Source organism: Cyprinus carpio, chromosome A7, assembly GCF_018340385.1.
Source record: "Cyprinus carpio isolate SPL01 chromosome A7, ASM1834038v1, whole genome shotgun sequence".
Lineage (NCBI taxonomy): Eukaryota > Metazoa > Chordata > Actinopteri > Cypriniformes > Cyprinidae > Cyprinus > Cyprinus carpio.
This window is the reverse complement of record NC_056578.1, coordinates 23,067,535-23,092,713: the sequence shown is the minus strand read 5'-3', so window position 1 is coordinate 23,092,713 and position 25,179 is coordinate 23,067,535. Positions and strand designations below refer to the sequence as shown.

At 37.3% G+C, this 25,179-nt stretch overlaps 1 protein-coding gene across 5 annotated transcripts in view; it reads left to right on the top strand.

Annotated features, from left to right (window-relative positions):
* LOC109093327 (activating molecule in BECN1-regulated autophagy protein 1-like) overlaps positions 1 to 25,179 on the top strand; it is a 69,770-nt gene that overhangs the window by 27,273 nt on the left and 17,318 nt on the right. For all 5 annotated transcript variants that reach the window (XM_042760438.1, XM_042760437.1, XM_042760439.1 and 2 more), the window contains 4 exons: positions 11,918 to 12,106; positions 14,605 to 14,759; positions 17,904 to 18,043; positions 24,188 to 24,298. In XM_042760438.1, the coding sequence (XP_042616372.1) occupies positions 11,918 to 12,106; positions 14,605 to 14,759; positions 17,904 to 18,043; positions 24,188 to 24,298 (595 nt within the window). The remainder of the gene's footprint in view (positions 1 to 11,917; positions 12,107 to 14,604; positions 14,760 to 17,903; positions 18,044 to 24,187; positions 24,299 to 25,179) is intronic.

The window sequence follows — 25,179 nt, the reverse complement described above, 5'->3', positions numbered from 1 at the left end:
GGCGATTACCCATGGCTGATTACAAGATTACAGGGTGATTTTTGTTATCTGGGCTTGATCTTGCACCTGGCAGCACTTAGCCACTAACATCTGTTCAGCCTGTGAGAATCTTCAGTATCTCAGAAAACAAAGGTTAGCATCCCTCAGGGCATGTACACACAGCCAGATACACACAAGAAAAGGAGTGTGTAGAAAGCTGTGTTTGTTGCGTTATTGAGGTTTTAAAAAAATGAATCAAAGTCATTCCCTATAAAATTCAGTTGGACCTTCACTTAAGTGGGGAAAATGTTTATTTGATCCCCTGCTGATTTTGTAAGTTTGCCCACATTTACAAAGAACTGTTGGTGCGATTATTCTGAAATGGAAGAAATACAAAATAACCATCAATCGGCCTCGGTCTGGAGCTCTGTTCAAGAACTTGCCTCATGGGGTAAGAATGATCATGAGTAATGTGAGGGATCAGCCCCGAACTACATGGGAGGAGCTTGTTAAAGATCTTAAAGGGATACTCCACCCCAAAATGACAATTTTGTCAATAATACTTACCCCCATGTCGTTCCAAACCTGTAAAAGCTTCGTTTATCTTTGGAACATAATTTACGATATTTTGGATGAAAACCGGTAGGCTTGAGACTGTCCCATAGACTACCAAGTAAAATACACTGTCAAGGTCCAGAAAAGTTTGAAAAGCATTGTCAGAATAGTCCATCTGCCATCAGTGGTTCAATTGTAATGTTATGAAGCAAAGACAATACTTTTTGTACACGAATAAAACAAAAATAACAACTTTATTCAACAATTTGTCTCCTCTGTGTCTCTGCACATCAGCGTAGCTTGGAGAATATGAGCTGAACGCAGACAGCTTATGCTCTTCTGTGTCAGCTGCGCTGCAAGGATACGTTTTCTACATATATTTACGCTTAGATTTGAAAGAAAACAGCGCATCCTTGTGTCGCTGACAATACTGAGAAAAAAATGTATTTTTGTTAGATCCACACAGCTTGCAGAATGAAAAAGCGAATGTGAACTGACATTGATCACGGTTTGAGTTATTGTATCTGAAGAAGAAAGCCAGCAGTTATATCAGAGCACAAAGGATCAGATTTGCTGCAGACCGTGTCAGCTGAGTAGAACACTGACCCCCTGGACAGAAGTCCTCTTCACTTCCCAGCAGGCTGCTTCCGCTCTACAGAGGCCTGAGTGCATTCTTCTGTCCTCCCACAGTACACATTCCCTCTGGAGCATCAGTGCAGTCTAATTACAAATACAAGAAACACGTTATAGGCATTAGATGTCAAATAAACTGAGCTATTGATTTTGGAACCCATTAGAGGTTCGTATATTGTGCTGCAGTCATAGCACTGAGTAATACTTAAACAGCTCGTGTTGAATTTGTGGAAGCTCATTGTTCTACAAAACACTTAAGATCAAAACATTTCCATTAGACATGCTCTTGCCATAGCTTTTAATTAAGCACGACTGTGCTTTTGTGAACTTTTTTCTTTTTGGTGGTCTATATGATTCTTTTCTCATCTATAATTATTTTAATGCAGTCTGGTTTAATTGACAGGAAAAGCACTTAATCTTCTCAGAAAATGCTTGTACTTGCTTTAATTAACTGCTCTGGCTTTATAGTGCAGAATCAGTTTGAGACATTAATTAAGATAACTTTTTTCATCCAAAAATTGAAGAAGGACACATCCGTTAGAAATCCAGTGCACTTGTTAAAAATAGCTTGTCAGACTTCAGGCTACATAATCATTTGTGTAGATGGGACACGTTACGGATTTTTAGGTCATACTCTATGAGAAGTAATTATTTGCTCTGTGGATGATAAATGCATTGTAGCCTGAAAGTTGGTCAGTAATACAAGTTGAGTTGGTATTTTGTATTCAAGTTGAATGTCATTGTGATGGTGGTAATTTAGCTGCAGGTATTTGATCTAAACCTTGTGAAGACGTGAACCCTGACCAGTGCAGTATAAGACAAAGCAGTAATGCATCCAGATTTGGCTCTAATGTACAGTAGGCAACTCTGGAAAACTCTGATTTCACAAATTTTGTTGAGTTTTTGTAATTTTTGTTTTATTTTTTAAAATGTCTTAGTGTTTATTCATTTTTATTTCAGTTAATTATTTTAGTACATCAAGTTCAACTAAATGTAACCGAGAGATGTTCGCTTAAAAATAAATTAAATTAAGTTGAAAGTTTTTATATTTTATTTCAACTTACTTTATTTCAAGTAACAAAAATGTTTTTATGGTTTTAGTTTTAGTTCTAGTTTTAGTGAAGCATTATAACCCTGACACACAAACAACTGCCACAGTAATAAATATGAAGACCTCAAGTGGCTGCAGGGACACTGAACAACACTTCAGTTTCACCAAGTTCATATAAGAACAGTATAGCGTTCCCCAGACAAATGGTTAGGGAAAAAACTCAATCTGATCAACCACTAAATTGATGTGTTTGACTTCATAACCTTGCCAACCTTTCTTAAACCAGCAAACAGATTTGAAAAGGCTCCATTTAACAAACTCTGATCCACTCTATGTACTCCAAGGTGTCTCATCCTGTCAGAGAATGACCAGTGAGAGGGATATGTCACATACCTGTCCACTAGAGTCCTTCCTGCCTGCCTCAACCACCACACAATTAAGGTTCTGCACCTGACAGAGCAGGGACAGGCACCTCCAAGGAGCGATAATGACAGGACAGGTGAATCACTAGCCTGTACAATGACTGATATCTCTTGAGCAGACAACCTACTCACCTACCAGCCATCCACAGCCTCATCCCTCTCCTCTGAGAAGACCGCAGATTCCTGAACTCTGTAACAAAACAAATGATTGCCTATTCCAAAAACCCATCCTTGGACTCATTTATGGCTACAGAGGTGGAGAAATATTTTGGGCTAATACAAATCTAAGGGCAAATACATCTGAGCATGATGGGCCTTTAGCTGAGCAAGCTCATTATCTTACTCAAGCTCGAATTCTCCTTACTAACTACCATTTCCTCAAAAGCTTACTTTTTGGCCAGCTCAGCCAAAGAGCAGAAGTATTAATGAGTTAAGATATTTCCATGCTCTCTGATGCATCTGCTTCATGGCTTCAAGAAACTGAAATTAACAGTGTCTCAAGTTCAGAGAGTGGAAGTGTTACACATCAAAGTTAGCCATTATTTTAATAGAGAGGAGAACATGACTAGCTACACAGAAGCTCTGGGGATGATACAAAGCACCAAGGTACATGCAAGTTTGATAACAAGTACACAAAACAAGTGAACTCCACTAATTGCCAATATAATATGATACAAACTCTCTGACTATGGGTTCTACACTAGCCAAGGTGCCTGGCTCTGTAATCTAATATCTGTTTCAAAGTTTTTGGTCTGTGTGTGTGTGCGTGCGTGCGTGCGTTTGTGTGTCTGTGTGTGTGTGTCAGTTTACGGGATGCCCAAAAAGACATTTCTCATTGGTGTTGGCTGACCTTTCTCCCCTCATCTTGGTGCTATTTACCTTTTAGGCTTAAGGCCCCGATATACTTCAAACGAACTCGAAGAATGAACTGATATGACGTAATTTCGAACAAAATCAGGCCAAAATGAAGTTCGTTTTGAGTTCGTTTTGGCAGTTCGAAATGGCTCACCAAAGCGAACTTTTGGGGGAGTTTGTTTCAGCTCCTAAACACCATTGAGTTTCTATTGGTCCATGACGGTAACGCAATCGGTGGGTGTGTTCTGAAACTCCACCTTCTTTGACGCGCAATTTTTTTTTCTCGTTTCGTTCCTCATTCTGCGGAGGTCATTAAGGAGAGCAACATCTCCTGAATACACTTTGTATTGCAAACATAATACTTGATTCTGAATTGCTGCTAAGCATTATTCTTTTGTCTGTAATATTCAGATCATTGGGCCCCGTCTCACACCTAGATTGCCTGCACTTCTTCATTTCATTGTTGTTTTGTTTAGGGGATACACGCCAGCGTCGTGACACATGTTCACATTAATCTACACCCAGCCTTCAGCAGCGCGGGGGTGTTGGAAAGTTCATTAACAATATACCGTCTCAGCCTTTTCAAACTTCTTTTTGCCCCGAAACGATGAACAAAAACGAACTTGGTTTGAAGTATATCCGGGACTTTAGACCAGCTTTGGTGTCATATGGTGTGTACCATGTGGTTATTATAAAGATGCAGTTGTGGTGGTGAAACAATTGCAAAGATGATAATATTTAGAAAAAAACTTCAACAGTTAATTCAAAGAAGAGAGAACAGCAAGACACACGCTATGGTTTTGAGAGATCAGGTCTAGCACAGAAGGATTATGTCACCATGTGCATCAATATTGTCCATAACCATGTGGCTAATCCTAACAAATATCTGTGTGTTTAACCATTAGCTAGCTAGATTATCACACAGGTCCCATAAGTAGCATTTGTTTTTAAGATTGCTAAGATTTTTGAGCTCATCTGTAAAATCAGAAAGACAGATGATCAGAGGCCTTGTGTCTGACCCACACTGTACCGTTCAAAAGTTTGGGGTCGATTAGATTTTTTTAAAATGTTGAAGTACTTTGTTATTTTAGTATATTTTAAAATGTAATTTTATCCTGTGATGGCAAAGCTGAATTTCCATCATTTATCCAGTCTTCTGTCTCACATGATTCTTCTGAAATCATTGTAATATACTGATTTTGTGTTCGAGACACATTTCCTTTTATTAGCATTGTTGAAAACAGTTGTGCTGCTTAATATTTTTGTGAAAACCATAAACATTTTTGTTTGTTTGTTTTTTCAGATTTTTTTTTTGTTGAATTATTTGAAAATTCAAAAGAACAGCATTTATTTGAAGTAGAAATATTTTGTAACATTCTAAATATATTTGCTGTCACTTTTGATCAGTGTATTTAGCAAGTGTTCTTGCTAAATAAAAAATATTACTTTCTTTCCAAATATTATTAATAATAATAATATAATAAATAAATAAAATAAATAAATAAATAAATAAATACACGATTAAATCTTACTAAACTTACTGATTAGGGAGTGGAGCTCATACTGAAAACTTATTTACATCATTCTTCCAAAGTCAATAATGTCAGGAATCTGTTGGGATCATAAATCAGTGTAATTGTTACTCAGACTAAATATCTCAACTGATTTATTATTAAACCACTACCCAGCTCATTAATGTGTAATTAGGAGTGGGATAGTTGTCAGAATTTTTTTTTTTTTTTTTTTTTTTTTGGAAGGTCAGAACAAGGCCTCAGCAGCAGAAGGTAAACACTAACACTTATGATGCTGCCTCCAGCAACTCTTCTCTTGTCCTCTGCTCTGTTACGGTTAAGATGAGATCTTCAGCCCTGTGTACTTTTTGTTCTATATAAAGACCAAAACAGAGGATCAAAGACAAAATGTTTCCAAGCCCTATGATGTCGCGGTTTATTTGAAATCAAAGATTTTTCTGAGTTGCCTTAACTGAAGTCCCTGAATTGCTTAGGTTTGTGTGGACTTTTGCTGGGATTAGCAGCACACACTAGTTTTATTTTAATTAGAAGAGCTTTGAGTCGTATCAAATTATAAATGCTCTGCTCTAGTTCTTTCTTAACACAAAGTCCTCTCTCGTTAGAGCAAAGCAGATGTAGCAGGTCATCATTCTGTGAATAAGATGTGTGATTTTTGTCCCCCTTCCTTCCCCCTCTGTTTTCATTATCTTTTTATGCGTGTGCAGGTTCACGTAAAAGCAAACTCATGGGTTTTAGTGCAGAGAGAGGATTTTAGTGACACTTGGAAAGTAATATCCCGAATTAGATTTGAGACTGTCACTGCGAGGCTGATTGTACCGTTAAGCTGTTTTATGTCTGTAAATTCTCAGAAGCTGAAGGGCTTTTTGAATGGCTGTAGAGCTCCAGCTTCAAGATGATAATAGATACTGTACACACACATACCAGACCTATTGATGCAAAAATGTAACATGAGTCTATGAATATTCATTTTTCAGATAAATGATGGAGAGGATTTTATGTAAAATGCTTCAGTGTTTAGTATGCCCAAGGCTATAAAGGAAATGAAATAAGCTGCATCCATATTATAGCGAGCACATAGTGTAGAACACTTGCAGCTGCTGCTTCATTAAATTATGGCCTCATGTCTACATTTAATGAAAAGAGCACATCTCCAGTGTCTCATCTGTGGTAGCCAACATCGAAAATCTAGTGGCGCTCAGGGAAAACAACTTTATACAATACAGAAGAAAATGGGGAATGCAGGCTGGTCGATTGAGATGAACCACTGAGTGGATGTTATTGTATAGTGTAAGGGCCATTTACACAGAACATGTTTTGTCCATAACACTGGGCTCCACTGGGCTCCCTTTTTTTTTTTTTCTGTAAATGCATGTCTTAAAAACACGTAAAGATAACAATGACTACATTAGCATCCATACCAATGGATGATAACATTGTTAATTATAAGCACTCTGCAGTTATGATTTTGCTGTTTTAAATGTTCTAGCTCTTTAAAGCAAATCAGAATTGAAAGCCATAATTGAAAAGTGTGAAACTCACTTAGTGTCCTAATGAAGATTGGTAATCTGCATCAGTGTCTGTGTTAAAGGGATACTCCACCCCAAAATGAAAATTTTGTCATTAATCACTTATTCCCCATGTCATTCTAAACCCGTAAAAGCTCTGTTTTTACACAATTTAAGATATATTGGATGAAAACCTGGAGGCTTGTGACTGTCCTATAGACTGCCAAATAAATAACAGTATCAAGGTCCATAAAAGGTATGAAAGTCATCGTCAGAATACTTCATCTGACATTATATGATATGGTTATATGAAGCGACGGGAACACGGGAATTGGTCTGAATTTTCATGTCAAAGATTTGTGTTGGTGTAAACAGGCCTTAAAGGGATACTCCACCCCAAAATGAAAATTTTGTCATTATTCACTTGCCCCCATGTTGTTCCAATCTGGGTTATATGAAAGCAACGGGAACACTTTTTGTAAGCGAAGAAAACAAAAATAATGACTTTATTCAATAATTCCTTTGTCAACGGTCTCCTCTGTGTCTCTCCATATCACCGTAAGCTGTGTATGCTCTTCTGTGTCATCCGCACCACAAGGATGCACTGTTTTATTTCAAATCAGAGCTAAATACACTAAAAAACAGTGCATCCTTGTGGCGCGGATGACACAGAAGAGCATACACAGCATATGGTGATATGGGGAGACGCAGAGGAGACCGTTGACAAAGGTATTATTGAATAAAGTCATTATTTTTGTTTTCTTCGCTTACAAAAAGTGTTCCCGTTGCTTTCATATAACCCAGATTGGAACAACATGGGGGCAAGTGAATAATGACAAAATTTTCATTTTGGGGTGGAGTATCCCTTTAAGGCCTGTTTACACCAACACAAATCTTTGACATGAAAATTCAGACCAATGCGTAAAAATGGCAGAAAATGCAGATTCACTCTCTGATATTAGATGGCACTTTTACAAAAGCAGAAAAATCCTGGTTACTCTGAGAGCCACAGCGCTACATTTTCCGACACCTGCTTGTCATGGAGAAGAAAATAAGTAAAAACATTATATGATTAATGCTGTTAATCTTTACGAATGTAAACCAAGATCACTTGTTTTGGGCATGAATGCTATTTTAGTGACTTAGCAAGTAACCAAAATGTAGTAGGTTCAAATCAATGACCCTGGGTGCTTGAGCTGTGTAAAGCCGCATTTGAAAGGGTATGACAGCTACAGTCACATCCATATTGCTATAAAATATAGCATTCTGTGTTGAATTCAAATAGGTCCAATCTGTTTTGTTGTCTGTGTCGACGCAAGCATGTGATCCGCTCCGTGCTATCATGCCTCTGGACCGGAGCAGAGTGTGTGCGCGGTGTGGTGGTTAGCGTGACACAGTGCAAAAGCAGATTTTTTTTTCCTCAATGGAAAGCATATTTATACTGTCTCAATCATTCCCTGTCCCATATGTAGTGTACTACGTGCCATTCACCGTACAGAAAATACTAATTATGTAAACAAGTGACCGATTACAGCCACGGCTTCAGTGTCTATTAGTGGGCGGCGCTTTGGATTCTAGAGAGCATTTGATTTGATGAGATGATGAAGTGTAATATGATGTCATGAAAATCCGTGATCCATTTTAGCAGAAGTGAGAGACTGTAAGTTTTGAATGCTTGTATCTCCTAAATGTGAAATTTGTCATTGTTTTGTAACCAGCTTATTCATAACCTTAAGGCTAACATATTAATGCTAAAAGCTAAAAACAAATTTTAATTTCATGGGGATTTTAAACTGACATCAGGTGTCTGTGCTTTTGTGCTGTTTATGAAAATGTTTATTGTAGAAATGTTTCTTCTCTGTCATCTGAAGGGCTCTTGTATGTAGGCGTGTGGAAGTGGTTGTTTGTGCTTTTATGAATGTTTGTGTACTCCGTATTTGTCGACCTTGAAACTAGGTTATTCTGGATGGTTGTTTTCCAGGGATGTGTTGATCTACTGCTTTTTTCAATCTGTTTCTTTTCCCTGTCTCTCATTCTTGCTCATTTAGTCTCACAATGATAAGACGAGTGACTTTGGAAATGACAGTGAGTGTAATTGTAGTGAGTAATTCTGGACTAAACCAGTCTAAGCCCACTGGCTGGGCTGATAGAACAGATCCAGTATAAATATGCCTGCAAAAGGCTGATTTATTTCAGTTGTCAAGATGCTCTCTGGCCACAGCAGCTGGAGTCCTGAGCGCTCCGTTTATCATTCATTGACAGCCACACACCCAATCTAAATCCTAAAGAACATCATTGTACCCATGCTTCCACAAAAATTAATAATTAAAATGCACTTTAGTTTGTAATGCAGTGTTCTGGGCTTCCCCTGGAGTGCCACCCGAATAGCCGTCACTTTACCCCAGCAAATCCATTACTCAGATCCAGTAAGGAGCTCTGTCTGCTGAAGCCTTGAGCCACTTTTCCATCTTCAGAAGTGCGGGCCAACTCACTGTTACACAACCTGCCCTTCTGACCCTCTCCTGCTAAAAGACAAGAGTCTTCATTTCACTTTGCCTTGATCATAGTAAATTATATGTGATTTTTAATGCATGCTTTATTAATCTAGAATGTAAATAAACCCATTAAGCTATTGATGGAAGCATTTATATTAAAGCCCAGAAGGGCAAGACAAATTGTTTTTTTTTGTTTGTTTGTTTTTTTAAGTGTCTTCCTAAGTATATTTCCTATATTATTTTTCTGCTGTATGTAAAAAAAAGAATGGCTAAAATACCAATAAATCATTTTTCAAATCAGCAGATAAAACATGTTGCTCTTTTTACACAGGAGAAAAATAACGATTAAGTAAGAGACAGGGAGGCACTTACAAAAATTCAGGTGATTATTATATAAATATATTTTAATATTTTATTTTGTATTTTGTTGATTTCTATGTGATACACACTTGAGCATGGAATGCAGATACCGCATTCAGAATTGCAGGTGGTGACTTTTCATCATCACTTTAATTGCTCTTTTTATCAGGAACCGATTTCCCTCTTTCTCTCTCTTGTTGACAGTGGGTGAATGGACGTGTTTGTGTGTGTGTGTATGTATGTATGTGTGTGTGTCAGAAAGTGAATTGCAGGTCCTGCTGGGCAGCAGCCTCATCACTGCACTAAATTACTGCCCTATTTAATTAACACACTCCTGCTTAAATCTCCCCGCCTGTCCTCTCAGACTCTCTTGACCTTACTCTGTGAACACATGCACACAGATACACAAACATGCACCGGGTGATTAAAACAAATCCATCTTTCTAAATGTGCATAAGGACTTGCAGTCACCTGCCAAAACTCACCTGCTCTTGTTTAGCTTGTGCACTCACACTTTTTCCAGCGCCGTCCGCACGCACACTCGCTCTCCAGCGAAATGACAAACACTTCAATCACACTCTTACATTCTAAATCACAAATATCCCTAATTACACCTCCCACACACACGCACCTGATGCCTTATTCAGAGACCTCTGCGCAATGACACACGTTGATGCATGAGACCAGAGCAGAATGTTATTGTTCCGTTAATGCTTTGAATAAGTCACTTCATCTGAACAGTTGTTTTGAATCAGCTGTCTCAGCTCACTCACATTTGTGTTGTAATATCCCTTTGTTTACACAGTGTTTGTTTTCTGAATATCACTACCATTCTGTGTGTTGAGAGATGGCTTCATCAGGATGCAAATTGCCATGGAAACAGTAAAGGATTATGCTATGTGTATAACAGAAAATGAAAACAGCAATCAAAATTAATTTTGGAGTTGACGTGGTTTCCAGAGCAGAAACATTATTATTTTCTCTCTGCATCCTGCTTGGCAGAATGGTATTACTAGATATCTTTTATGTGTGTGAGGTTTATGTGCTGAAATGAGAATGGAACAAACAGACGTGTCTCTCTCTCTCTCTCTCTCTCTCTCTCTCTCTCTCTCTCTCTCTCTCTCTCTCTCTCTCCTCTCTCTCTCTCTCTCTCTCTCTCTCTCTCTCTCTCTCTCTCTCTCTCTCTCTCTCTCTCTCTCTCTCTCTCTCGCCACTCTGCTCTCTTATTCATTGGTGTGGGCTGAACAGATGTGGCTTTCTGTTAGTCACTAAATCACTTTTATTGCAGCTAAACTTAGGGCAATTCTGCAGCTTCTGCTAATTTAGCAAAAAGATTGTTACACAGAGTACTGCTCGTGTGCAAATAGAGATTTGGATGCAAAATAGAAATCTGGCAGATGCAGAGGCTGACACTGCAATCAGTTTTTGGCAAATTTTACGTTTATGTATTTAGCTTAAATACAGCAGATTGCTTTTCAAAATTTGACATTTAAAGCTCCTATAACGTAACTATTATAGATAATACTACTATTATCTGTCCAAGGCATTCCCTGTTTTAGTCTTTATTTTGTTTTTGACCACTCCAAAACAAAATGTATGTGTTGATTTGGACTAGATATGCATGATATTTTTGCTGTCATATTAGTATTGGTATATAAGTGTGGATTTTTTGTATATTATGATATCAGTCCAGTGAGCAAAAGTGGCCATTATATTTTAGCTAATACCAAAGACTATAGAATACCCAAGACATGTCACTTGAATAGGTTTGAATGGGGAAATATGCGACGCTCAATATGGCCACTCAATCGCAGGAAGCCCCGCCTTCTGAATGAAAGAGCCAATCGCTAAACGGTAAAGTCAGCGCGTCACTTCAGCTGCTGTTCCCGATTGCTATAGAAACAGTCAGCATTCTGAGATGTGCGCTTGCTGATCTCAGCCTGAAAAATCTTTTAAAAGCTTTTAATAATGCTTGTTGTTGTCAGATTTCTTTGGTGATTTCAAATATGAGATTTAATCGTAAGCTTAGTGAACAGTTTCTGAGAATTTGATGTTTCCCCATTCAAAGAGATAGGATTTGCACTTGCATGCCCGAGAGGCGTTTCAAAGATGACCGCCGAGTGACATGACTTGTCTTAAAAGGACTTTGCTAATACATTATATTCAACTTATCACGTGTTTGCACATTATTTCTTGTGGGACTGCTTATTCTGAAACACAAATGGAATGAAATGTTTACACACAGCCTATAGATTTTCCTTTATTCTCCATATAACTTTATTGAAATTTACATCTTTTTTATTTAACTTTTAAAAAAAGATCAGAAAGATTGATGTTTTATATAGTTGTATATATCTTTAAATATTTTCAAGGCCATTTTAAATGTCGTCTGGTGTTATTCGAAGCATGAAATATCTGTAAATTAATATGTAGATTAATGTAGATTAATAATTATCGGTTATCATTACCAGGTTCAGTTTTCATATCAGTGCACCCCTAATTTAGATCTTGTGTCTGATTTCTTTTTTAGCATCGGTTAATGTGTTGGTGCCCAACTGTAAGATCTACAATGACGCGAGCTGTGATATCTCAGCGGACGGGCAGCTGCTAGCTGTATTCATTCCCAGCAGTCAGAGGGGTTTCCCTGATGAGGGCATCTTGGCTGTGTACTCCCTGGCCCCACACAACCTGGGAGAGATGCTCTATTCCAAGAGATTTGGTGAGTGACCCTGAGACCTCATAAGGGCTTTTAGCTTGTAAAAACATGACTCTCCTCCCTGTGCTGACGAGGGTTTAATACACTGATTGAGCCATCAGAGCTAAAATTATTTCAAACTTGTGCTTAATTAAATCAAATGCAAAGGGACATGGTTGTTCTCTTTGTGCTCTCACTTTCCCTCTAATTGGCTGAACAGACAGCAGTGATGGAGCTCTTTTAGAGGCAGCTTTAATTAGATAGTCCCCATTTAAAAGCCAAATGAAGGCAGGGCTGGGACCAGGCTGCTAATGGAAACCAATGATGAGGAAGTATGAGTCCTGCTTGTTTCAGATTAAAGTGATTTGAAACGCTGTTCTCTCTCTCTGCGGGTTGGTCATCGCCATCGGTTATACAGGCTCAAGGAACTATCATTCATCCTATCCGGTAACAGTGGATTAATGAGAGCAATCAACCAGGATCCTCAATACTAAATTGTTCGTTTCCATTTGCTGATCACATCGCTAGCACTCTTTGGCTCTTGCACACACCGAGGAAGGCTGATTTCTAAAGTTAAATGGCTATGAAATTCAATTAGGTTTTAGGATGAAAAATTATATTAGCTATAATTACAGTCTGAGCAGGTCTAGGTGTGAACTTTTCTAATTTCATGCTTAACAGATTGGTCTAAATGCTCTGGTTATAACATTTAAAGCAATTAATAAAGCACAAAATTAACAATTTAGTAATAATAGGGTTCCAAAAAACATTTTCTAGATTTTTATAATTTTAGTTCAGTTTTTTTCACAATTGGCTAATACTGCCATGATTTTATATGTAGTTAGTAGGGGTGTAACGGTAAACAAACATGATATCCTAGTCTAATATTTCCCAAAACACTCTTCTCTAGACTTAATTATATTGAACTATTGAGCTGTGGACACTGATGACTGCCTGAGGTAAATGAAATGTCGCGTGACATTTTGTTTACAAGCTATTTTATTGCCGTCTTTTCGTGGTTGAAACGCTGATTGAGCGATTACATGAGGCATGAGATGTTCATTCATGTTTATTTCACATTAAATCTAGTAGTAAAGAGGAAGGAATGATCGCGCTGCCATTTGAACTGAGGCGTTTATACAGAGATTTGTCACACAACATCAAAGAGCACCAAAACGGCATTTATTGTTTGAATTTCCTGAAAAAAGGACATAGTTTGAAAGATGATACTTTGTTTCTAATGAAAAGCTACAATATATAAAACTGGAAGTTTCCAATGAAGTTCTGCTTTTGCAGTGTTTAAAAGAATGTATTTGTTCGGTACACATGCGTACCGAACCGAAAGACCAATACCGAAAATTTTCGGTACAGATATGTGTGCTGTTACACCCCTAATAGTTAGTAATTCTTAGTTTAAATACTGCTCAGCTAGCTCATTCAGAGCGTTATTGCTTTATTATATCGTTGCTTTAACAAAAAAATGTTAAAGGGTTAGTCCATACAAAAATTTAAATTAGGCTGTTTTAATCACCCCCGAGGCATCCTAGTTTTATATGACTTTCTTCTTTCAGACGAATTCAGTCGGAGTTATATTAAAAATTGTCCTTGATCTTTCAAGCTGTTTCATGGCACTCAATGGGTGTTGCATTCCTTCAGTCCAAAAGATGTGAAATAAAAAGCACCCTTCCATAAAAAAAAAAGTGTCTCACGCGGCTCCGGGGGGTGAACAAAGGCCTCCTGTAGCGAATCAATGCATTTAAGCAAGAAAAATATCCATATTCAAAACGTAATAATCACTTGAATCTAGCTTGCGCTCACTGTTGTAAATTAAGCATTTCTGGGGGAATTACGTATGAGGTCAGCTTTGCGCATGTGCCGCTCAGAAGTGACACACGCGGAAACACAGTGGAGAGATCAAAACAAAACTACGGTCACTAATTAAAAGTACAAAACGAGGATTGTCAAAGAAGAATGTCGGAGGATTTCGATATAAGCCAAGAGGAGACTGATTTTCTTTTGCTAAAGTAAGGAAACTTTGCTTCTTTTGATCCTGTAAACAAACGTTGGTTTTCACAAGACTCACTGGTGCATGCGCAATGCTGACCTCATACGTCATGCTCCCGGAGCTGCTTCCATGTACAACTGTTAGTGCAAGCTGGATTCAAGTGATTATTACGTTTTGAATATGGATATTTTTCTTACAAAAACACATCGATTCACTACAACAACATCTGTTGACTGCAATGATAGAGCTTGAAAGATCAAAGACATTTTTTAATATAATGCTGACTGGATTCGTCTGAATACACCTAGTCATATACACCTAGGATGCCTCGGGGGTGAGTAAACGCAGCCTAACTTTTATTTTTGGGTGAACTAACCCTTTAAGACCAAGCACAGTACTGTATGCCAGTCTTGTTGAAATTATCTTTTTACACAGTTGTGATAATTTTGTAATGGTTTGGCTTAGCCTGTAGTTTTAAGTCAATGTTTCCATGCTAGCTTATGTGTATTTGTCACAGGTCCAAATGCCATCTCTGTCAGTTTGTCTCCGATGGGTCGTTACGTGATGGTGGGTCTGGCATCTCGCCGCATCTTGCTACATCAGATCACTGATCACATGGTGGCACAGGTTTTCAGACTGCAGCAGCCCCACGGAGGAGAGACATCCATGAGGGTACGTCACTGCTGACTTCACTTCTTCTTTAAAGACTGCCACAGCTCTCAATACTATCACAAAAAACTACATAACCATGTCTGTTTTCTAGAAATCCAAACCACCTTACCTTTTTCAAGTTAAATGCCTTTGGAAATCTGTACATGTATTTTACAATTAAAAAAAAAAAAAAAAAAAAAAAATTGGATGGCCTTTTTATGTAGGTTCTTTTCAGTTATTCAGTGTAATCAATTAATAAAGATCAACAAATAAAAATCACACATAAAAAAAAATAATAATAATAATTAAAAAATTGCAGGACTTCCATCTAAGTATTTATAGCAAAAAGGACCATATTTTTAAAATGAAATTACAAATTTTCCATTTAAATGTTTTCCAAAGGACTTTCAAATTGAAGACTTCAGACAGGCCACAAAACCCATTTACTTCACTTTTCTTCCTCCATTTATTGTCATTTTAGTCATTCCTTTCATGACGTTTGATTATTATGAAGTGGTGGTCTGCCCTATGTAGATCAGCTCTCTGTGCTCTCTACAGCAGAGGGGGAGCCTGGGGTTTAGAAAAGCCTTTGAGTAGGAACCTGACCTAGATACACTCTTAGAAATAAAGAGGGAGAGAGAAGTGGGGAAAACTGTGTATTTGTGTGGAGCGAAGGGCATAAATGGAAATATCTGCATGGTTGACTTTTGTTTTTGTAAGCTGTGTTCATGGCAGGATTCTGAATGTGGATTAATTTGAGAGCGATGGAGCAGGCAAGCTTCATTTTTATCCTTGTTCAGTCTCTAAACATACAACACCAAATCTCTCTCCACAGAGGTTGGAAAGCCGGCATGTAGTGAGCACTTGTTCATGTATTCATGGGTATTTGCGGTTATTGAGCTTCCCGCTCAAGTCTCTGTGTGTTTCTTGCTGAGCCTCATTTGTTATTAAAAATATACAGCTTCCTTTTAATTAGGCTGACCACTACAGTGGAGTTCTTGCAATAATGTCTTAATGTGTTAATCAAAAACTGTGATGGTCTTCAGTGAGGTTAGTACCTTTGTTATTGCTCTTAGAGCTGTATTTAAAATATGATCCATACATGAATTCAGTCTCTTAATGACACTCTCAGGCACTCTTTTTCAGCTCTAATGGTTATTGTACATCAATACCAGAGGTGATGTAATGAAGTGGACAATACTGTAGTGTTATGTCTTATATGAGATAAAGATCATATAAGACTTTATATGAGCTTCACAGGTCTTTCCTACTGACTGTCCGTCTTTCACACGTCTCTGTGTGAAATATTTTTTCCAGAAATGCTTTCATTTAATTTTTCTCTGCATTTTATGTGAGACTAAAATAAAAATTTTCTGCAAGTTTCTTGAACAGCTGATGGACCGCTTAAATGTCATTGTAGGAGCTGCACAAACCAGAACCATGTGAACTGTCAGATTAAGTTTTTCTAGGAACTTTGTGTCGAATGCTTCCAAGTTAACCAATGTCAGCGATGTAAAATTGGGGTTAAGTGATTAATGACAAAATTTTCATTTTGCGGTGGATTAACCCTTTAATAAACGTTGTTTTGTTGAGATCTTGACTTAAATTTCAGAAAGAAATCTTTTAAAGCTCATTTCTGAAATTTAAGTCAAGATCTCAACAAAACAACGTTTATTAAAGCGTTACTCCACCGCAAAATGAAAATTTTGTCATTAATCACTTACCCCCATGTCGTTCCAAACCCGTAAAAGTTTCTATCATCTTCAGAACACAATTTAAGATATTTTGGATGAAAACCGGTAGGCTTGAGACTGTCAAATAAATAACAGTCGATGTCCAGGAAAGTATGAAAGGCATCGTCAGAAAAGTCCATCTGCCATCAGTGATTCAACCGTAACGTTTTGAAGCAACGAGAATACTTTTTGTACACGAAGAAAACTAAAATAATGACTTTATTCAACAATTCCTCTCCTCTGTGTCTCTCCAAATCAGCGTAGCACCATTTATGCAAATCTGAGCTGTATGCAGGTGGTGTACACTCTTCTATATCAGCCGCGCTGCGCCGATGCGCTGTTTGCTTTCAAACCAAATCGTAAATATATGTGGAAAACGTATCCTTGTGGCGCGGCTGACACAGAAGAGCGTGTAATTTCATTATCTGTGTTTTCTGTTTCTCACTCACTGTGTTTATTTATTAGTTTCTATCATTTTATATTGAATCATTATTTTCCATTTCCCACACATGCCCTTATTTATAAGAAGAGATCTTTTTGTTTGTTTATTTGAAGTGATATTTTCTCATATGGTAGATAATGAACAAATTTAAAACATCAGCATCGTTAATGTGTCTGCTTATTACCAGGATTAATTATACACAGGAGAGCGGAGAGAAAGGAAATGAACAAAGGTTATAGCCCGAGGCTCTATCTCCAGTTTTGCTGTGAACAACTTTTTCTACATATACATTTTTTAATTTGTCAGAGACTTAATTGCCTTTTAGGAGTTGAATCAGACTCAGAGTAATTAATCGTTGCTGTACATATCAACACTACTCATATCAACACTCAGAAGAGCCGTATACGTTTAAGGCATCATCACTGCTGAGCCCCACACTGTCGCTGCAATCTACTGGCTCCAGATGCACAAACACACAGCGTTCAGGTGGTGTCTTGCTGACACACATACACATGTGCAGCAATCATATAGACTCTCTTCCCTTAAAGACGCTGTTTGAATTGCCAGCCTTTGTGGCTTTTATCATTGTCCTGAATTTCCTCTTTCTAGAGTAAAGAGAGAAAGAGTTTGTCTGTTGATCACTCATCTGCAGATGAATGAGACCACTTTCTCTCTCCCTGGCAGACATGAACTTGTCCTATTTTTGTCCTTTTTTTCTAGAGCCAGTGGAGTGTAAGTAGTATGCCAAGGCTGACAGACAGGGACAGGGAGAATGGATTGGAAAGAAAGAGAAAGATCACTTTGGAGAAGGATATTTGACTTTTCAGAGTTTAGCCTCTTCTCAGTTATGCTAGCAATGTTGTCATATCTGACAGAGACGGCAGTCTACAGCAGAGAGGATGATAGGAGATGCTGGCGACTGATAGAATGAGTGAAACTACTGAGAGGACTGTGGGACGGTTTAAACAGGTGTTCTTGTGTATTTTTCAGAGGGTGTTTGATGTGGTGTATCCAATGGCCCCAGACCAGCGGAGACACATCAGTATAAATTCTGCCCGTTGGCTGCCAGAACCGGGGCTTGGGCTTGCTTATGGAACCAACAAAGGAGATCTGGTCATCTGCAGACCTGTGTGAGTCTCCAATCCATCCCTTCATGGCTCACTCAGCCCTCTTTGTGGGTCGCAAATCACCTTTTCTTTCCCTTTTTGTTGCATTAAAGAACAAAGGTGCTGTTGTAAGAATTTTTTTTTTTTTTTTTTTAAGAAAGGTTTAAGAAACCCAGCTGGACTCCAAGATAATTGCTTGCCAAACATAATGAGCCCTTTACTCATCTGGATGTGGGTCAACATCAAATGATCCGTAATGTTGGTAAAACCATAACCATGATAAAACAAGTTGCGATATAAATGATGTGCATATAAAAGCATTTTAAATGTTGAACTCACTCTGTCTTTCCTCTGCTTTGCCCATCTGTTTTTGTTTTCTGGGTGAGAACTTCACTGTTTTATGTTTATGTAAATGAATGTCATACATCTCAAAAATGTTTTTGGTTTTGTCAGTTCTTCAGCAGTTTTAAAAGAAGTTTTCCTGCAAGTGATTGGTGTTTGTTAGCAAAACAGACACTAATTAATTCACTTCAAGAATAATTTCCCTTCACTGTATTTGGTTGTATAATTTGCAGCTTGGCTGTGGATGTAGCTTTTCTGCAAGTTTGTCATAATTATCATCAAGGTTACCGTGGATACAAAAAGCCCACGTTGCAGCAAATCATTGTCTCTACAATGTAAACACTCTCTCACTTCATTAATGCAGACAGCTTGCTAATTAGAGAAAGCAGAAAATGCATCATGCACAAACTCACAGCTTTATTTGTAGTTTATGTAGTTCCCAGTGAATATAATGTTGTGTGCCTTGGACACAAAAGAGCCAATGGCTTGGCTTCAGTCGTGCTCTTATATAAACCTCTACGCACTCCCATATAGGCCTGTCACGATTATTAATTTAAAAAGTTTGATTATTTGATCGACTCACAATTGTTTCCGATCATAATTGTCAAGTTTAAATTTCAATCGCATGTTTTCCTTTAAATAAGCTCAAAAAGAAATGCCACTCTCAACTCACACTTTCCAATGTGAAAGGAGAAGCAGGGGAGTCAGATTTCAGCACCACGCCAGTCAGTTATTTACATTTACATTATATTTATGCATTTGGCAGACAATTTTATCCAAACCAACTTACATGTATATTGAATTCAAGTTATACATTTATCAGTTCATGCATTCCCTAGGATTCAAACCTTGGAATTGAAACAGCTGAGAACTGTTTGAGGTGCAGGAATTCAATTTAGAGGGATACTTCATCCAAAAATTTAAGTTTTCTCATCACTTACTCACCCTTATTCCTCCCAAGATGTCTTTGACTTACTTTTTTTTGTGGAAAAGTGAATGGGTCCTTCAGTGAACATGATAGTAATCCATATGATCCCAGTTGATGAATCTAAATGTCTTCTGAAGCAAAATGATTGGTGGGTGTGAGAAAAACACTAATTAATGTTTTAAACTATAAACCAACTTTTTCAGTCGACTGTCAAACATGGGTTCATAAGTTCATGTTTGATGTAAAGGCCAGCATATTGTTACGCAAGTGTGATGTGAAACTCGCACAAGAAGAGATGCAGAAGAACAGAGGATCGTATGGACCTATTTATGTTTAATTGTAGTAAAATATAAAATCTTTTATAAAAACAATATACTTAAAAAAAATATTAGGCTTACACTGTATATGACATGAGGAAAAACAGACTATTATATCGCTAATCACAGTTATTTGTTGACAGTTATCATAAAATTCATGATCGTGACAGGCAAACTCCTACACATACATCAGAAGATTAGGTGAATAATTTGAATAGAATAAATTTGTATAGAATAATGGCTAGTTTTTTTGTTATTTCCATTTTCACAATATATATCTTTTACAACAAAGGCTTTATGCTGCAGGCACGTCATGTCATAATTACCATAATTACTAGATAGCCTGTGACTTTAGGGTTTGGTCATGTCATCTCAGTAAGATTTAGAATAATGTGTTTCTATGGCAACACTTTTAACATGGAAATTAATCTGTGTAATTTGAGTAATCAATGAAACCCACAATGCAAGAAGTAACAGTGTTTAGGCAAATGCCCTATTAATAAAAGTGCAGTTTCTGCGGGATATTAAATATAGTTATTCAACTAGCTACATAATTACAGTGATTCCAACATGGCTTGAATGCACCTATCATGTCATCCTTCAAATTGTTGTAGTGTACATGCTGTTGTTTTTTGATGCCCAGCTTACCCATCTCTTTCCTGGAGGACTGTAACTAATAAAAAAGTGTCATAGTCCTCATTCTGACATTCCTTTCCAGAGCTCCACTCATTGATCCTCAGGTAATTTTGGGCCTTCCTGAGCATATTTTACAAGCATGCTGAAAATAGTATGTCAGAGGTGCCTGGAAAACATACTTTTTCAATGTTTCAAAGGTGCGTGTTTTTTGGTTAATATCATCCACAACCTTTGGCTGAAGTTGTAAAGTGCCCAAGGCTACAGCCATTAACAAATGCAAATAATATATTATCATCTTTGATTCTTAGAGGATCAGAGGCCAGATACATCAGAACTGTCAGACGTTATTTATCTTTCACATAATACACAAAAAATGACATTTGTAAATTATTTTCTTTCAGGTGGACAGGCAAAATGAACTGAGTTTGCATGCAATGACTCAAAAATAGAGGTGGGGCTTCCAGCTATTTAGTTTAGATTTCGTTTTATTAGAAACTCACATCTGTAGTAAACACTACGTTTGAAATTTAAGACAGCTTACAGTGTTGTAGTCATGACCATCTCATTGGAGTTTGAGTTATGCTTCCAGGTCCAAGACTCAAATGTGCTGCTGGTTTCTACAACACTGACTTCTTAACAGGATCGGTGATGAAATCTCAATGCACACAATTCAGAGATCGCAGCATTTATGAGAGACTGACACTATTTTGAAGACAAAGTTTAACCCTACTATTTTTTTACAATCGCTATGACGATTTTTTCAATACTTTTAACGTTTTTCCTAAACTCTTAACACAGTTAGCACAACATTTGTCTGTGTAGGCAATACAGATAATACATTTCTTGTTGCTTTGATACAAAATGCATACAGTTAACACAAATTTAAAATGCTAGAACTTCTTTTACAAACAAGCTCAACCAAGACCAAAACAATGGCTTTTTACTGCCAAATTTACAAATGCTTTCACACTGTAGGTCAGAACAGTTAACATCATGTTCTAAACCTCATTATAGGCTAAAGTCAAAGTAAACAGCTGTTCATATTGTGGATTGAAACTCAAATATATCCCATTTTTTATTCATTAATGAGAAACAGCTGATTGAAGTTTTGCAAATATATAAATTAGGGCTGTCAAATGATTAATCACGATTAATCACATCCAAAATAAAAGTTTTGTTTACATAATATATTTGTGTATACTGTGTATATTTATTATGTATATATAAATACACACACATACATGTATATATTTAAGAAGAATATGTTATGTTTATATATTAAATATATTTATATATAAGATAAAATATAAGAATATAAATATATAAATGTATATACATATTTATGTGTGTGTATTTATATATACATAATAAATATACCCTGTACACATACATATATTATGTAAACAAAACTTTTATTTTGGATGTGATTAATCGTGATTAATCATTTGACAGCCCTAATATAAATTACAACTGATTCCCCTCTAGGAAGCATACTCGGGTGTTGAGGTTCTTTAATACAGTAAAAGAGGACCTCTTTGGGCTGATCTTGTCTGGAGAAGTGCACTCCTGCATAAATGTGAGATTTTAGAAAACCTGCAAGAAAGACTGGTGGCAGCGGTAGAAAGGGGACAGGTTGGAGACCACTTGCCAATATATGTGATCACATGGGACAATGTGGCATTCCACCATTCCCGTGCAGTCACAGACTGGTTTGACACCCATTCGAGAATGATGTCCATTTTTCTTGCCCCTTACTCCACTTTCCTCAACCCTATTGAGGAGTTTTTCTCTGCCTGGAGATGGACCAAATGTCCCTCCTGGATGCAATGGATGCAGCATGCCAAGACATCACAGCTGAAGACTGCCGGGGGTGGATAAGGCATACCAAAAGATGCCTAGCCAGAGAAGAAGATAACAGGTGTGATGTGTATGAGAACGTGTGGCCAGATGCAGAAGACCGGGCAGATTAGAAGATGAGTTTGTAATCTATTTTTATCACAAAAAAAAAAAAAGGATTTTTATGTTTGTATATTTTATATTTTCACATGGCAACAGTATTGCATTTTTTTGTTATCTTGCAGTAATGTTCTGTTGCAAATAAAGCCTTTATATAAAGTTACTATAAGATGGATCATTCATTTTCTTTTTTTCTTTCTTTTTTTTTTTTGTATTGCATTTCAGCAGCAGAAGAAACAAATTGCATTCATTTACCAAACCCAACAAAACAAAAATGTAGAGAGGCTTAAAAAAAACTGCAAAACACACACTATTGTATAAGGGAAGATCTGACATAAAATAATGCAGTTACTGTAATTCTGACGTTAGTGTTTTTATGCCATTGTGCTATGATTGACTAAATGTTCCTGTTGGAAGAGAACGTTTTAGTGTTTTGGAATAATTATTTGATTTTGGGATATGTTTGCAGTGTTTTGGTAGACAAGTAGTATTGTGTTCGTTTATTATTGTATTTTGAAAATTAATGTTGGGGTTTAGTTTACAATGTGTGATTCTGAGCATGAAATGAATTGTTTTGCCAATTGTATGTTGTAGGTGTGTTGGTGCGTTAAGAGTTTAGGAAAATTGTTATGAGAATATAAAAAAAATGTCATAGCGATTGTAAAAAAAAAAAAAAAAAAAAAAAAACTGTTAGGCTGTTCATTTGATTTCTTGATGTTAATATACAGTCAGATTTGTCCAATTTGTACATTTATTTACCTAAAGATAAGAATATTGTCTTCACCTTTCTCTGAAAGCAGCCAGGACCACACACTGCTTTCATCGCCTGCAGTACCTATAAGGCTGTTACTCTACAGCTTTTGATGGACATTGGCGGGAGATGGATCGATCGGACTGAAACTGGTAATTAGCCTCCAGTGGTTCCAGATCTCAGCCTACTCTCATGGTGGGGAACATCCGCTCATTATGATGTGTTGAAAAAAGATCAATTTAAAAGTGCACAAATATTGATTACATTCAAGAATACAAGAAGAATACTTCATAGTTTGTCTCTTATCCATTAAGAAGCACCACCAGCTTGAAGCAGGGGTTATTCTGCATTATACACCATTTATTTTTTCAGAAATTAATTACCTTAGCTACATAATATGCAAGTATACATCACCTCTCGCAACTTTGTCCAAGCTTTTGATTCACTACACTCTTCAAACAGGAGTCAGAGAGATGTTTCGCTTTCCTTTAGTTAGACTTCCTTAGAGAAAGAGAGAAACAGACAGCGAGAATAGTAGAAGAGAAAAGGGGGCAAGAAGGAGAGTTGGACAGGCCCATTGGGAGGTAACATCTTTGGGAACCCTTGGTTGGAGACAGGTGCTGGGATGGTTGGATGAAGTGGATGTCAACCTCGGCAACTACGGGACTGTCAGTGCTATGCTAATGAGCCACATAGATGCATTGTGGGAGTCCGTGGGGAATGTAGCGAGTTTCTTTGAGCTAGGCAAATGAGCAGTCAACAGACTACAGCTCTAACACAGTCGAGAAAGAGAAAGGCTTCTCTTTCTGTCTGCTGTTGTTTAAGCTCAGCTTTTTTTTTAATGCTCTGTTTCCTAACGTTTTTCTCTGTATTTAAACCCGACAAAGTAAAACAAGGGTTTCCCAAAGTCAGAGCAGAATCATTAAGAAGAGGAGATTGTTTTCAACCTAATGTTTTTTTTTTTTTTAAACCAGGAAAACTGATTTTCTTCTTCAGTGAGGGCTTGCTTTATTTATATATGTACAATTAATACATGTTATACAATTAATGGATGTCACCTTAGAATTAGAAACTGTTTAAAACTTTTAGCTTCTGCAGAGTTTAAATGAAGGTCAACCATTTTGCTCCTTGCACAGTATATGTGACATTGTCAATGAGGTTTACCGGGTTTGCAGGCACTTATTACTTTCTCTTTCTTTGTCTACCTATGTATGTGACCGTGGAAATATACCATCCAGGGACATACACTCAGATGGCAATGGCACTTCTGAACACTCTGAGAGAATGTTCACCATCAATAATGGTGGAGGGGTTGGAAACAGTAGCAGCAGGGGTGGAGACAGAGCAAGGTGAGTATGGACATACTATTATTGAGAGCACCAAGACATGTTCTTGTTGTTTTTAACATTTAGATAAAGCAATCTTGTTTGTTTGTTTTTTTATTCTAAATGTTTTCACTTATTTAATATAAAAATGTGTTTCATTAATACCTTTTCATCTGTTCTGTGGTATATATGTTATGTGACTGAGAGTTCACCTACCATCAAATTATGGCAGACCAGCTCTCCGATCACTGTCCAAGGTCCGGGAAACAGCAGCGTGATGGGCTTGATCGCGGAGCACAGCTGTGAGGCACGGCTGCTGCTAATTAAGTCTCAACACAGCATCCATGAATCCAGCTTGGTTTGCTGACACTTTTTTGGGGAAAAAAGCCTCAGTGAGGTGTGTTACTGCTGTTCCCATCTTGTTGGTCTTCGTTCCCTGACACACTGGTGCCACATTTGTCCACAAAGGGCTTAATGAGACATCTTTGTCTACTCTATAGCAACAGTGCTTCACCCAAGATTGTGATGGGGTATCCATCTCCTCTCAAACTATCACCATCCTGACCATTATATTGGCAGCTCAGATCCAGGCTCATGGCTGGAGCAGGTGACCGAGAGGAAAGCCACAACAACATAAAACTGCTGTCATCACATGATTAGGCATAACTGATACTAATGTTCATTCATTCCCTGATTCTGTATGTCTGTTTTTCTATAGTCCTTCAAACATAAATGTTTTTCAAGCTTTAAAATCTTGTAAAACAAGATTTGTCCTTGGAGACCTTGCTTTTGTAGTTAAAAATTACATCAAATTCTTTGAATTTCAGTTCATTTTAATTATACATCATTACATTCAAATTTGAATGACAGGAATTAAATTGATATTTTAAGGATACTCTCAATTC